At 44.5% G+C, this 15,605-nt stretch overlaps 1 protein-coding gene across 2 annotated transcripts in view; it reads left to right on the forward strand.

The window, feature by feature from the left end:
* Positions 1-15,605, forward strand: part of MLKL (mixed lineage kinase domain like pseudokinase) — a 703,954-nt gene that overhangs the window by 423,956 nt on the left and 264,393 nt on the right. For both annotated transcript variants that reach the window (XM_086945230.1, XM_086945229.1), the window contains one exon: positions 7,817-7,901. In XM_086945230.1, the coding sequence (XP_086801356.1) occupies positions 7,817-7,901 (85 nt within the window). The remainder of the gene's footprint in view (positions 1-7,816; positions 7,902-15,605) is intronic.

The following is a 15,605-nucleotide window of genomic DNA, read 5'->3' on the forward strand; positions in this document are numbered from 1 at the left end:
AGCAAAGTGGAAAGTGCATTGGTAATGCAGCCAGCAGAATTAGCTTCATATTGAAGTGTGTGTCGTTCTCTTCCCTGGCATTATTCCTGTCTCCTCACTGCTATTCAGTGTCATGCTATCCAGCACCTGTGACTGAGAATACTAAGGAAATGCCGTTTACATGTACACAATTTGGACGTACATGCGCTCCACAATGCACTTAGCATACACTCTGCCGTCTGTCCCATTGCATAATTGCAGTTCCTTACCTTGTAAGCTGCCTGCCTAGCTGCGCTGCCTATTCCGTCCCATTTGGGGTCTTGCTCACAAGCTGCCAGCGATGCATTAAATCATTCTTGTGTCCGACTGTGTGAACACTACCGAAATAAACAAAAAAAACAATTAAGTCATCTATTTCTGCTATCCTGCAAGGCATCCCAGATGCAGAGCTGTACGAGGCGCCTTGACTTGATCAGATGCAGAATAAATTACTTCTAATCTAGGACCAAATCAAACGAAATGCACAGAACAGTTTTTTCTCTGAAATGCTGGCTGGAGTGAGGAATGGCTCGCTTTCTCCTTGGGACTTTCTTTAGCGCTGATTGCACTCCAGCATTTTGCGCTTGTGTTTTGTTCTCGTTTGTGCCCCGTGTTTAATGTGTTATGAAAAGAATAACTTTATTTTTACTGAAAGACAGACATCTTGTCATTCGCCCACTGAACTGGGGTGCCCGTGTGCGCACGCAAGAAATAATCTTATGTCCTTCTGTGCAGCCATGAACAAGCTGCACGCCTCTGCCTAATCAATCGTGCCAGGCCCCATTTGAGCAATTCCTTGGGGGGGGGCACTAAGGACTCATGCTGAGGTGAGGTGTATTAATGCAGCCCTCCCTGAAAGCACAGTATATGGTGGTTGCTGTGACCTTAGTCCCGGCCCCCGGGGCACAATTTTAGACAGGAGGCAGCATTATCATGTAAGTGCCAGAGCGAGCGAGCGGTAGCAAGGAGGGGGGAGTTGTGTCTATGAGCACGCACGCGCAATATGCACTTGTAGGTTACAAGGCCCACGGTCTTGAGGAAAGTGGCTAATAGCTTTAGACAACATTAGACTAAAAGTAAATTACCGCGCATTCCGACTCTTATTCTCTTCCAATGGCGCCAACGCCACAATGAACAAGCTTGTATAGGAAGCGAAGCTGTGGACTCACTCTCAGACACACAACAAGTCGTATCTGCGCAGACTCGATTCCTGGCTGCCTCTTCCCGTCTGCCACACCTTTTCCAATTCGTCACAGGGTATGGTCCCACCCACACCCTGTAACGAAGTAGGGAAGGGAGGGGTGACAATGCTCTCCCTCCCTGATTAACGTGGAAGCTTGGCAAAACCGGGCTTGTTTTTAAAACGCCCGGGGCCAAGTTTACCTTCACGTCATCAGGGGGTGGAGACTGGGCCGTAATGCTTGGTCTTTGCCGAGCTGATGACCTCACAGGCCTCAGGGCTGAGAGATTGTCAGCCCGGCAAATACCCACCTGCCCAGGGCCAGGGGAGCAAGCAGTTAAAAGGCTGTCACGTGTCCGCATTTTTGAGCACAGCAACAACGCCGATGTCCGTGAGTAGGGCAGACAGTGCCCTCATTCTAGAAACTTAAATGGAAAATTGTTTTTTAATGACAAAACATATTTTAACCATTGATTGCTATGATTGCTTCATTTGTCTGTGAAAGTAAAGGGGGCGGAGCCCCGACGCCCGTGCACAGAAACCGCCACTGCCTCCTGGCGCTTCTGCTGAGGTCAGCGGCGTAATCTGATGTTTCATACATACTCTGCAGCTCATACTGTTCAATGGCTGAACGAACCAAAGCAACAATGAGTTAATAAAGAAAAAAAAATCCAAACACTCGGAAGACGCAGCTATACAAATCGGGCTGCCGTACGCAGACGTTTCACTTCTTAATGTATATCCCTACATTATTTGAATCTCCCTTTATTCTGTCGGCATCAGTCAACCCCACGAGGGTAACTCCGCACCTTACCTTGCTAACTTGCACACTTCCCTAAGGATTCTATTTTTTAACAAATAACTCATCATGGGGCTTATGTAAACATTGTAATATCGCATGAGGGATATTCCACACCTTATTCTGGCACTCTGCACATCCCACAGGAGAGACAGCAGATCCTAGGTTCTTTTTTAACGAATTACTCACTTTACTGAAAAAATATTCATGCACAAAAGGCCTTACTTCACATAGACCTAGCACTTAAAATCCAGTGATTTTTATACTTGCAACAATCAAAGATACACCTCGTTCTTGGGTCAAACTACAGATCTTTGTATGCCACTGACGATTCCAGAGTCCAATAACAAACTAAGGGGCATATGTACAAGCCCCTATAGCCACAGGAGCATCACCTTTTTTGACGCCACATTGTAAATATGACACTTTCTGCCGCAGACCTCTGCGAGAAAGAGCCATGCAAAGGGTGTTGCTGTGGGTATTCCACTGCAACACCCATTGCTTTTTGACCCTGTCCCAGAGTTACAAGACTGTGGCAATGCCAACAAGCACTGGCGTTGCCAATAGGTCTCGCAGTAGGAAAGTTGGAGCTATTGGTTTTGTAAATGACATTTTATATTTATATATCGTTATTGGCATTGTCAATAACAATATATAAATATAAAGTGTCACTTACAAAACCAATAGCTCCAACTTTCCTACTGCGAGACCTATTGGCAACGCCAGTGCTTGTTTAGTGCTTAGCGTTGGCTCATGAGAAATCACTTCCGGGAGTGGGCGTGTCTACTGACTCCTGCTGCGTAAACTAACACTATTATGGGAAACTCAGACCCGTGCGCTAACATTTTGTGCGCATACCACATGCGTCCGTGCATGCGGAGGTGGCAGTATTATTCTGTAGTGTGACCAGACCTTTCGTCTGTGTCAGTGAAACTCACACCGTGATGTGAAAGTGGGCCGCTGTCCGGGCTGCTGTCTGTCTGACAGCCAGTCTCCCAGTGCCGGGAGGTGTCACCAGAGGTCAACACTTCGTGCTGAGAAGCTGAGAGCTTAGGACGTATACACCTATACAAGTGTAGGCCTAATGTGCTATGCAGGAACCAGGGATAACAGTAATAAGGAATATTGAGAGATTTCCCAGGGTATTGATGCATAATCCACCCAATTAACAATTCTTAAACAAATTCAAGACACCACCAGTAAAAGCGATATTGGAATGAGCCTACAGGAATCACTGTTTTAGTTCTTAAGGAGTCTGCCTGCTGAGAGAGGGAAGATTAAATACCTGACTGTGCAAGAGGAGGGGCTGTCCGACACGATGAACCTCAGAGAAAGCTAGCACTTTGAGGAAGTGATGCTGGAGTGAGCCGTGCTATGAAAGGGGTCCCCATGTTGTAGGCGGGCTCAAGGATGGGTGCTGCTGCTGCCGACAAGGAGACGAAAGCAGCCTTGCTGCCGACAGAGAATCCTGATCCGGTGCTTCTACACGAGACTTCGCTGCAAACCTTGTGCTGAGCGAGGCCACCGCCATAATCCACGGCACACCTCGAATGCATGTCCGGGACTCCCTCTGCAGGACGGCGGGTGTGCAACCTACATCCAGCTGGCTCGGGCAAGCTTGTGCATTTTTTTAAACTAGGCATTTACTAAAGTATGCATGTACTTTTCCGTATAATTCGATTAGTCAGTGAAACTCTTCGTAAATAGCGAGAGCTGCCTGCTGGCCTGTGGATAAAGGGGGTAATTCGTTTCTGCAGCATGGTTTTATAGGCGTAGCACAAACGAGTGCACATGTTCTGTGTCCACGTGAACGCCTATTCATATGTTATGTCAGATGCGTTCAGACTGCTCTTTTCCACGGCTCTGCTATTTAGGAATCCTCGCGGCCTACGGTTCAGATGCAGAGTACAAGTGGTATTTGAACTTTTTCCCGGGTGTATTTGCTTTCTATACCCTCTGCAGACGCACCTTTCTTAAACAGACTCAAACTGCGGTCTACGGGTGCGCAGAAGGCCATTTTCAAGGCCTGGGGTTTGGCTGTCCACCTCTCCAGGCGGAATAGTTGCATAATAAAGATTTGGGCCTGGTGGAGGAAGGGACGCCCTACTGCAAACAGGCGCACCTCCGGCCACACCTGTTTACATAGGGACGCTTTAATTAGCTTTTTGTTTCTCCACAGACTTGTTTGAAGTTAATACTCCAGTCCACTGAATTTCATTTTGGGGACCTTTTTGCCAGCAAGGCCTCAAGGGATTGCGCCTCAAAAGTGGCCTGGGCGTATTTAAAGAGTGGCGATTATCTATCCCCTTTAATGGAACTGGGTTGTGAACGTATTGCAATCCGCATGTCAGCCCTTCAGAGCACGCCGCCTCGGGCCGAGTGCTGCAGTATCCCGCCCTGGCTTCCAGAGCGGTTTAAACCTGAAAAGCTTCCCCAACCTGTTCGCTCAGTCTGCAACGTTTCCAGCAGGGTAGCGACACGTATGTGTTGTCGGCTTAAACACCGGGCACGCCAAGTTCCAGGCAGTAATGCCTTTTTTTCTACATTAATTTAACTTTTAGGTTTGTTGCACGACTTACTTTTTGTCTGTGAAAAGTCGAGTTGCATCTTGGATACATTTCCTGCACAGAGCAGGCTCTGTCGGCCACTGAACTCACCGTAAATAATCCTACAGAAGTGAACTTGACTGGCCATGCTTCTGGAGCCATGTGTTATAAACCTATTTATTGAAGGTGTTTTGTGTAGCGCTAAAACATGCGCCTTTCCAGTCTTCAATGCTCTACAGGGTAGGTTTGGTCGAAGACTCAGCCCATTAATTCTAAAAACTGCAGATTTATGGGTTGGTTGAGGCCGTCTTCCTAGAAGCAAGACCCGACATCTCCGGTCATGTAAATGGAGGTCACCCCTGGGGGAAGAAAGCTGGGAGTTGCCCCAGTCTCTGACTGATGTTCTAAAGGTGTTTTTTTAAATTTATATCTTTCCTGAACTTGGGGTGGGTCTAGTTGGTTCCAGAGATGGTTCTGTTTCAAATACGGTAGGCCCATTAATCAGGGTAGATGTCAAGATAGGGCAAATGGTGGGGGCCTGAAGGAGGAGGGGGTGCGAGGGATGAGTGAGGATGGGGTAGCAGGGGAGGGAACACGGCCTGGGGGAAGCTGGCTGGGGAGGGGGAGGAGAAATTGAGTGAGCAGCCTTTGATGTGCGAGCGAGTGGGAGGGAACAGCAGGGGGCGGAGAAGCAGATTGCCTTCAAGGCAGGAGGCAGGCAGAAGGCTCGGGCAAGCTCGTGCACGAGAGCACATGCACTCGTGAAAAACCTCTTTTTTGGGCTCATGGTAAAACTCTTGGTTTCACTGCTATAGACTCGTCCTATTCCATTCCTGCGGAATGGAAATAGGCCGAGACCTAAAAACTAGGGTCAAGAAACACCTGGTCTTAGATTGACGATACGAGGAGAAATTATTCATTTCTCCTCGTTTTTTGCTCTTTCTAGGAGTGCTGCATTCTGCATCAGAGCAAATCAACATTTTTATTGATTGTTAATCTGCAGGAAGGTGTCACTTCCTGCACATAAACAATCGCCCCTGAAGCGGGGGCTCCCTTGCAACATGCCAGCGCTAGGGGAAACACAGGGGTGTGCCTTATTCTTGTGAATACGACGCATCCCTGCGTTTAAAAATGTCAGAGCACGGCGTTACCAAATGTGTCAAAAGATTGCGTTCTGTCATTTTTTTGTTAATATGTCCCTGAATATTTTCTGCACTAGCAGAACTTGGAAATACCCCTATGATTAGTGTAATAAATGGCGCAACCATGCAAGGGAGTCCCTGCACATTTACACTGTTTATTTGGACACTTTTTCAAGCTATTTAGCATACCCTAGCCTTTTAATAATCTTTCCTCTTGCTTCCTTAAAACTGCTAACTTCTGGCGTTTCTATAATGTTCATTTGATATAAATGATTTTGAGAAAGTCCTTGAGACTCTTTTACAACATAAGTTTAAATAGTATTATGCCACATTTTGTACAGCCCCATGAGAAAGAACATCCATCACAAGCCATGTCCTTGCGCATTGTCTACCACAAGCTGGATGACAATGCAGCGGTACTATTGCAAACAACTGCAGATGAACAAACTGTACGAAAGCAGTGCATTATGTTGCCTTCTCTGCCACACTTTCTTTTAACATTGTGATTGTATTACTTGGAAAAATTGTAATGATTTTAAGTAATCATGCAATAAATGTTTTCATTCATCATTCATTCATTTTCATTAATTCAGTAATTAAGTATAATAATAGCTGTTGTATTTGATCTGCAATTGCGTGCTGTAAATGTATATAGGTAGGTCTTGGAAGGCTCAAGGTACCCATCTAATGGGCTCCACTACAAGTGGAAATACCTCATCAAACCAATAATACTTGTTCTTAATATCTAGTTGGGCTCTCTTGCCAAGCATATGGTATGCACTGTGCAAGAGCTGGTGCAGGCATATAAGCGGCAGTGTGCCCAGTAACAGCCTCAACGTCTTGAAACTCTACCCATGGGTGAAATATTTCTAAGGGGCAGGCTGGACTCGCTGTGACAACTAAAATGAGTTCATCACCCATGAGAGGAAACCGTTGCACAGTTGCATGTTGTGTCAACGGACGTCTCCAATTTACCCTTATTTGTACAGTTTGAGGCAGCATTTTAACAAGATTCAGACTGGCTCAGAACTCAATTGATGGACTAACTGGGATCTCCTTTTAATTTTTAAGTTTAACAAACCTTCAGCAGCACAGGAGACTCCTATTGGACCTTATGAAAAACAGTGTTACCACAGACATCTCTGTATTACTAATAATTGGTTACTACCACATTGGGCACCATGATAGGTTTTTCCACGTTCACTTGTAACCACGGCCCGGAACACTCTTCTTAGCCTTCGGTAAGTATAGCTTTGTACAAATTCACCAGCTTTAGTGGAAGGAACAGAGAGTATAAGACCCATGCTTCAATGACTTACCTGGAGATGATGCGTATTGGGCAACTAAGAGCTCCTGTCGGGGATACATTTTATTTTAGTTCGTTACAGGAATACTTTCTCCCAAAGTATGCACAAACAGAAGAAACACACACTATTATTTTAAAAGCCTGCATTTATATTCTGATACCCAGTTTCAGCACAAACAAATTGAAAAAGCATAATTACAGTTTAAGCATTATAATGAATGAAATATAGCAAAAACATGTCAATAATAGCAAAATTGACAGCATAGTATATGGCTATTTCTGATGGAATCTATTCTTTACTAGTCCTAGCCAATGTTTTCTGTCTATGTCTGCAACCCTGGCAGATTGTGAGAGATTCTCCTCCTGGAATGTCTGAAGCTTCTCTGCCCTGTAGAAACTCTCAAACAGGCTTTATATAATATTTTCAACATTATTTGAGAACAGTTAACACCGCGATGTAGAGTGTTTAAATTCCTTTGCACATTCATCCAAAAGTGCTGTGCTTTTCTCTAAATATATCTCTTCATGAATATACAACATGTGATCTGAGCACATTATTCTATCATCTTATAAGAGAACATTGTTCTACTGTAAATGCATATAAAAAATAACTTACAGCAATTATGCAGCATACAGTAATGTGAGCCCTTAGCTGACGAAGAGCACACAGGCAGATACACACTGTAAGAAATAGGACAAGACATACAGCAGTGTTTTCCCTGTTCTATTTAAGTTTTTAGATTTATATTACTGTTTTTCAATAAAGTTACCTGATATACATTGTCCACTGCTCTTTACTTAGTCTTTTGTTGTGATTCTTTGTAGGTTGCATCAGACTGAAGTTAAGTCTTTTGTGCACGGCAGCATTAACAGCACCAAGTTCCTGGTGGATGGGCGTTATTGTGTCAAGGTAAGCAGGTCATGAGATGACCAGAATTTTCAAAGTTTGAAAAATGTGCACACAATCCTATCCACCAAACCATCATTCATTTCTCACAGGCATGTATTCCGTCCATGTAGCCAACTATCGATCCTCTACTTTTTAGCAGTTCATTCATCTATCCCTGGGTGTATACATCCACCAATATGTCAAAACAGGAAGAGAGACGGGTGAGCTAGAGACTTGAGTTGAAGTAAAGACATGAGATAAACAGATCGATGAGGCAGAGAAAGAAATATAGAATGGTAGGGAACTGGTGTAGAGAGGTAGATAGAGTAGTGATATAGAGGGGAAGATACTTAGCAATTAATGATATAAAAAAGGTGATGTGCAACAAAATAACGAATAACAAAAAGAGGAGACATAGAGAAAAGTGATGTAGAAAAAGACAAGACGTAGAGAGAGGTTAGGCATCTTCATGTTACAGGGAGGTAGGCAGGGAAGTAGAGAGGGAGATAAATAGGGGGTGAGGTCAGGTAGAGAGAGAGAGAGAGAGAGAGATGAAAGCATGAGATAGGAGAGACAGAGTGTGTTAGAAATTGGGGTTCTGGTTGACTGAGATGTGAGCCCTGGTCAAGCAGTAACAATCTTAGGGTAAGGCACCAGCAAACCCCAAATGAACCTGTGTTTACCCTCTGGTAGCTTGGCTCAGAGCAGTTAGGTTTACCTTGAAAGATATGTGTAAAGTATTTGTTCAGCACTTCAAACAGTAAAAACTGTGTAAACACCACACAAAAAGATCCAACACCAGGTTTAGAATACTAGAGTAGATTTTAATAAATAAAACAAGACCAAAATCATTTGTAACTAGAGATATTAAATTCCAAAGTTTTGAAATAAAATAGTGATAAAAAGCACAAAGTGTTAAATAGGACAATTTGGCTGAGCCAGACCGGGACAAAGTCACAAGATCAGGCTGACAGCGATGGAGCATAAGCAGGCTCGAAGGACCAGGTAAGGTAAAGAAAATAAGTTACTTACCTGTAACTTTAGTTCTCCAGTATTGAAAGATTTCATAGATTCACATGCTTGAATCATTCCTCGTCGTCGAGATGGGAGTCCCCTGTACATCAAAATAGCAATGCAAAGCTATCACAAACTACAAACTAGGCCTAGGCCCATTTCAGTTTTGTAATATATCTAACTCTTTTTGTAAAAGAGACCAAACAAAGCAAACAACCAATCAGATCAGCCTCACCCTCTAGAATCCTCCTGAGAAAACTTCATACCTTCAGATTTTCGTAGCAGTAGTTCCATAGGATAAACCATGGAGGTCAAAAAAGAAGGTTGAAGGAAGGTGGGTCGCATGTGAATCTATGAAAGCTTCCAATACTGTAGAACTAAAGTTACAGGTAAGTAACTTATTTTCTTACTCCAGTATTGGAACTTTCTTAGATTAACATGCTTGAATAAGAGTAGCTAGCAGTTATGAGCAAATTTGTTGCTCTGATCCTCTTTAAAAATATAGTACATATGCACAGAAAAGAGTAGAAAGAGGAAAACTGTTTCCTTAGCCTGGACTCTGCAATGCTTCAAGACAAACATTAAATAGTAGGCTTTAACTATACAATTAATTGTAAGCATAATCAGTGCAGCAATAGGCATCCTCAGAATGCCCAAAGCTCATATGCAGACAGTATACTAATAAACAATACATTTAGCAAAGAATGTGCTAGGTTGTTGGGAAAGATAAAAGGAGGGATGAAACAGAAAGCTCAACGCTTCTGAAACAGGTTTTTCAGGACTGCTTGGCCCACTGCAGTATCACTGCGCGTGGAAGCATCCAAGCAGTAATGTCCGGCAAAGGAATGAATACTCTTGCCGGTGGCTGCTCTGCAGATGTCCCGGATAGGTAACCCAGCACAGAGGGTCGTAGAGAAAGAGACTTCCCTTGTGGAATGAGCACTGACCTTTCCCTGGAGGGGTTTCCCAGCCAATTGATGACAGTTCTGGATAGAGCTGGAAATCCAACGTGCAATGCCCTGTTTGAATGAGGGGAATCCCCTATGGGGAGCACTATAAGCTACAAACAGTAAAGGTGGCTTTCTAAAGTGCTTAGTTCTTCGGAAATAGAATTTCAAACAACATTGAATGTCCAGAGAAGGAAGTGATCTCTCAGTCAGTGTAGTAGGCTGAGGGAAAAAAGTCTTAAGATCCAGAGGTTCATTCAGATAAAAGTCCGAAGGCACCTTAGGGATGAATTTGGGGTTAGTACGAAGTACCACTCTCTCATTTTTGAACTGAAGAAAAGGCTCCTGGATAGTTAGTGCCTGCAATTCGCTAACACTTCATGCAGATTGTAAAGAACCATCACACTTGGGTTAGGTGATAAATTGAGTTCTTTATTAAAGCGCCAACACTGGCTCCTACAGCAAGCGGAGCCTTCACGGTTTCCCGTCAGTTGGGTGATCAGCTGTCAACTGTCAGTTCTGACAGTTCACAGCTGGTGAACTGACCACGGTACGGTGTCCACGCAGGGACATAACAAGGCGATAAGGAGTACGGTGTCCCATAAGGGAACACCACATTAAGTCACAACACAGATGTTAGAGCCAGAAGAAGAGCCACTTACCACGAAAGGAATTTTATCTCAGCCTTATGGATAGGTTTAAAGGGATGTTTCATGAGCTAGCCAAGACTACGTTAAGGTGCCATAATGGTGGAGAAGACTTGATTGGAGAAAATCTCTAAAAAGTCCTTTCATAAATTGCTTAATTATTCTTGCTGACCATAGAGAAAGGCTTGATGATGTTCTTCTGTAACGAGAGATGGCTGCGAGATGATCGTTTAAGGATGCGTGAGCTAAGCCAGCCTTGACGAATGAAAGGATGTAAGGAAGAATCTCATGGGCCAAAGAAGAGAAAGCTTGAACTCCTGACTCTTGGCACAAGAGACAGAACCTATTCCACTTCATTCAGCATGTTTTGTTCGTACTCCGAGCTCAAGCTTAAGAAAGAATGTCTCTACACTCCGTGGACAGATTCAGATCGACAACCTCTCTGTGTTCAGGAGCCATGCTGACAATTGAAGAGATCTAGAATCCGGATGCAGCACTTGGCCCAGGGACATTGTGAGCAGTGAAGGGATAGGATCCGAGAGAATTGGTCATTCCGCAGACAGGAGAAGAAGCTCTCTTTACCAGTACTGGCGAGGCCAAGCCGGAGCTATGAGGATTATTCTGCAGGGCTCCGCCTTCATCTTCATGAGAAGCCTTGGGAGAAGAGGAATTGGGGGGAAAAGCATAAATAAATGCGTCTGACCATGCCATCGAAAACGCATTCCCCCAGGATCCCGGTTTGTGATGCCAGCTTGCTAAGTACCGGCATTTCTTGCTCTCCGGTGTTGCGAACAGATCTATGGATGGCTTGCCTCCATAGCCGCAAGATGTTGTCTAGTGTCTGCTAATCCAGTTCCCACTCGTGGGAGACCAACTTTAGCCTCCTGAGAATATCTGCTGTAACGTTGAGATTTCCCGGAAGATGTTGGGCTTTCAGCAAAACTCCGTGTTGAATCGCCCATTCCCAGATAGTTGGAGCCCCTGAAGACAACAGACGGGATCTTGTGCCGCCTTGTTTGTTGATGTAATGCATAGCCTTTGTATTATCTGAACTGATAAGGACCGATGAGTTTTTGATCCTAGTAAGAAACGCCTGTAGGGCTAGGCGAATCGCTCTTAGCTCCAGCAGATTGATGTGCAGAAGACGACGATGCTGTTGCCATCGGCCACTTATTTGAAGGTCCTGTAAGCTGGGTCTAGTGGCTCAGTAGACCAATGCCTTCACTGCAGGGGCCTGTGTTCACCCTCATGGTCATAGGTTCAAATCCCTGATGGTACACTCAGCCTTTCATCCATTTGAGGTCGATAAAAAGAGTACCATTGAATAAGGTAACAAGAAACGTCTGTAATTCAGCGCAAAGATACCTATGGGTGAACGTGTGCTTTACAAATACATATGTTATAGTAAGACCGCTCCACAATCCTCTAGGGATGCATCTGTTGTAATTATCTGAGGAGCTGGGGTGGCCAGAAATGGGAGACCTTGCAAAATGTTTGCCCTGTGATTCCACCATGAAGCGGTTTCTTTCATTGGTGGAGTTACGTGATCATGTCCTCGAAAGACCCTTCTACTTGACGCCATTGTAGGTCCAGTTGCTCCTGGAGAGGTTGCATTCATAGCCTGCAGTGGTGTATCAGAGGAATGTAGGATGACATGGATCCCAGAAGGGGTTTGTAGAGGCAAATTGAAAGTGACTTTCTTTTTGAAGTAGTTGAGCCATTGACACCAGCTTGGCTTGTCTTTCTGGTGATGAAAACGCTCTGTTAAGGGGCTCTGTTAAGGGACGTGTCCAATATGGCTCCCAGGAAAACAGCGTTCTTGATAGGGCGCAAGCTTGACTTGTCCCTGTTAAGGGTAAGACCTAGATCCTTGAACAGCTTTGTGTAGGCTGCTACAGAATTCTTGGCTGTTGTCTTGGAAGGATCTTTTATCAGCCAGTCGTCTAGGTAGAGAAAAACATGGTGTTGCTGCCTTCTGAGGAACACTGCTACTGTGTCCAATAATTTCATACAGAAGCTTGGTCTCAATCGGAGGCCGAAAGGGAGAACTTTGAATTGAAAGTGGCTCTTGGCTACCGTAAAGCGCAGGAACTTCCTGTGCGGTGGATGAATAGGAACATGAAAATATGCGTCCTCTAGGTCTAAAGTGGCCATGAAATCTCCTGAATCCAGAAGTAGAAGTATGTCTTGCATGGAGATCATTCGAAATGACTGCTTGATGAGATAGGTGTTAAGCTCCCTCAGATCTAGGATAAAATGCCACTTCTTGATGGTCTTTCGAACCAGAAGGAATCAGGAGTAGAATCCCTTTCCTCTCTGGGATAACGGGACTGGTTCTGTTGCCCCCTTCTGTAACATTATTTGGACTCCTAGGCGCAGGAGACGTAGATGTTTTGTCATGTGACTGCGAGGAGGGGTGAGTGGTGGAGGTTGAACAAATTCCAATGTATGGCCAAATTGAACTAGGCTGAGCACCCATTGAGCTGTCGTTATTTTTCGCCAATTTTGTAAGCACAAAGAAATTCTTCCCCCCACAGGTGAGTGGAATTGGGAAGGAACAGTAGCCAAAGCCGGCGAGCCACTGTTAACGTCTTGAAGGATCCTTTCCCTGACGTCCTGATCTGCCTCTGGGCGCCGTTTAGAATAGATTGCAGACTGGCCTTGTCGCTGATTGTATTGTGGGCGATCAGACTGTGCGGCAGGTGTATAAGAGGACTACTTATATTGCTGGGAACCTCCTCTGTACAAAGGAAGCCCTCTACCCCGGGCTCTTCGAAAGGGAACCTTACGATATTGGAGCATCCCCAACGACTTCTCTGTGTCCATTTGTAGTGGTGAGCCTCAGCAAGGCCTACCAGTGCAAGGAATTTGCCCTTCTCTGCACAGAGTCCTCAGAGCAATAGGAAGAAGTTGGCACAGAAACTGGAATAGAAAAGACAGAGTTTATTAAACCTCATGAGGTGGAACTACATTCACACAGCACCCTTCGGTAATGCATGAAGTAGCACACTGAATGGAAGGAGCGTGGTCCTTTTATACCCACACAGGGGCTCAAAAGAAGGCAGTACAAGTACAAATGCTGGTTTTAGGTACATATAAGGTCATACAGAAAATGCAGGGTCGACAAGTAGGAGGAGCTAACAGTGGCTAGTTTCTAGTAAACACATCCTGACAGATATGGATTGACAACAGCTGCAAGCTCAACTGAGCATGTGCGGAGCAGGGAAGGCTAAATATATCTTGTCTCTAGGCAGATTACAAGAGCAGAGAACAGCAAGGTAGGACAGAGCACATGGTAGCACATGGCAAACAAAATGGCTGACAGAAATACAAAATGGATTCCACAAAACGGACAAGATAGTCTCTAAATACAGGATGGCTTCTACTACCGCTGACCCCGTCACTACTAAATTACAAAAGACGACCCTTTCAGCGTTAGCTGAAGACATTTGTTTATCTGGGGTAATCTAGATATGCATCCTGTACATCTATTAGCATTATTTCGGCCACCTCTTTATTCAACATTTGTTGGGCCTTTCTTTCTGCAACATTCCTTTTGGCAGGTATACAAGCAGAGATGCTAATGGAGCAAAGCATTGGACCACATTGGATACATACACAGCAAGTAAAAAGTATCGTAACCATTACACACAGGATAGTCAGTAGCTTCCAGCCCCAAGCAGAAACAAGAGTCCAAAACCATCCAGCAAAAGTCCAAGTACCAGTTTCTGGATAAATGTCTGCAGCAATTTTATGCAGTTTAGAGATTGCATCTACTGAAGGTGAGTGATCCGGAATGAAGACACAACAGCTGCTGCCAATGATGCGGCATGCACCACCTCGATCAGCCAGAATCACGTTAAGCACCATTCGGTTCTGGAGAGCTACAATTCTTGCAATTTGCATCTACTCTGTAATGTTCTCAAGTGCCATAGCTGTCTAATTGGTAACAGCTTCCACAACTCTAGTCAATCGTCTTATTTTCCTACTGTTTAATGCCGCACCCACAAAGAAGAACAAACCTAAATTAAAATCGACATATTGTTGCAGAGTAGTGTCAGTTTGGTCTACTTCATCAGCACTTATTGTCCTTTTGTATCTATTTCTAGAGATATCATCGAACAATTTAAGGTCCCGGTGATATGATGCAGGTGCCAGAAACACAGGGGGGCAATAAAAAGGACCCATAGCACACACCTGACCACCCAGCAGGTAGTTGATAATATCCGTGGCTACCACAGATAAAATAAGTATTATGTGAGGCTATAAAGCTACTGTTATTAACACCTTCAATAGTCAGAATTACAGTACATTCACTGTTTCCAATTGGAATTCTCCCAATACTGCTTATACATAGATCTGCTTTGGCTCTGGTAACAGAAATCACAAATTGTTCATTGCTGGCAATAGGTCTCATATTTGTGAAAACATGTGTTGAAATATTGTCGGGTTGATACTCTTCCCATTCCCATTTGGTCCCTTTGGCTTGAGGATAACCATCCTTATCTTGGTAGCATACTTTATTAAGGCGAAAAAAAAGCCTGCCTACTGTACGTCTTGCAGAAGCACTTGCTCGGGTCCTCGTCACCTCGGCTCCAAGCTGTTCGAACTCTCTTAGACTTTGACCATAACGTGGTCGCCGGGTCGGAGATCGTGGGCCTCACCTGTAGATCTGTCAGGAAGAGCTTCTCGAACCTGTTCATGAATAGAGATCAAACTGCCAGTTAACTGTGCCAAATATCCATTCATCAGAACACAAGGTACATCATGTATGGGGCGTGGCTTAGGAACTCCCCAAATGTTCATTGGTCTCCCAAATACCACCTCATAGGGCGTAAGGCCAGATCGTGAATGTGGCACCGATCTAATAGACAACAATGCCAAGGGTAACGCGTCTGGCCATTTCAAGGATGTGGAGACCAGTATTTTCACTAATTTCAACTTCAGAGTAGCATTATACCTTCCCACTAGCCCTGCTGATTGTGGAAGAAAGACTGCATGGAATTTCTGCTTGAATCCCTAATCCTTTCAGGACATGCTCAACAACTTGCCCAATAAAATGAGGTCCGTTGTCACTCCACAAAAGTTTACAAACACAATATCTAGGGAATAACTCT

The sequence above is a fragment of the Lissotriton vulgaris genome, chromosome 12, assembly GCF_964263255.1.
Source record: "Lissotriton vulgaris chromosome 12, aLisVul1.2, whole genome shotgun sequence".
Classification (NCBI taxonomy): Eukaryota; Metazoa; Chordata; class Amphibia; order Caudata; family Salamandridae; genus Lissotriton; species Lissotriton vulgaris.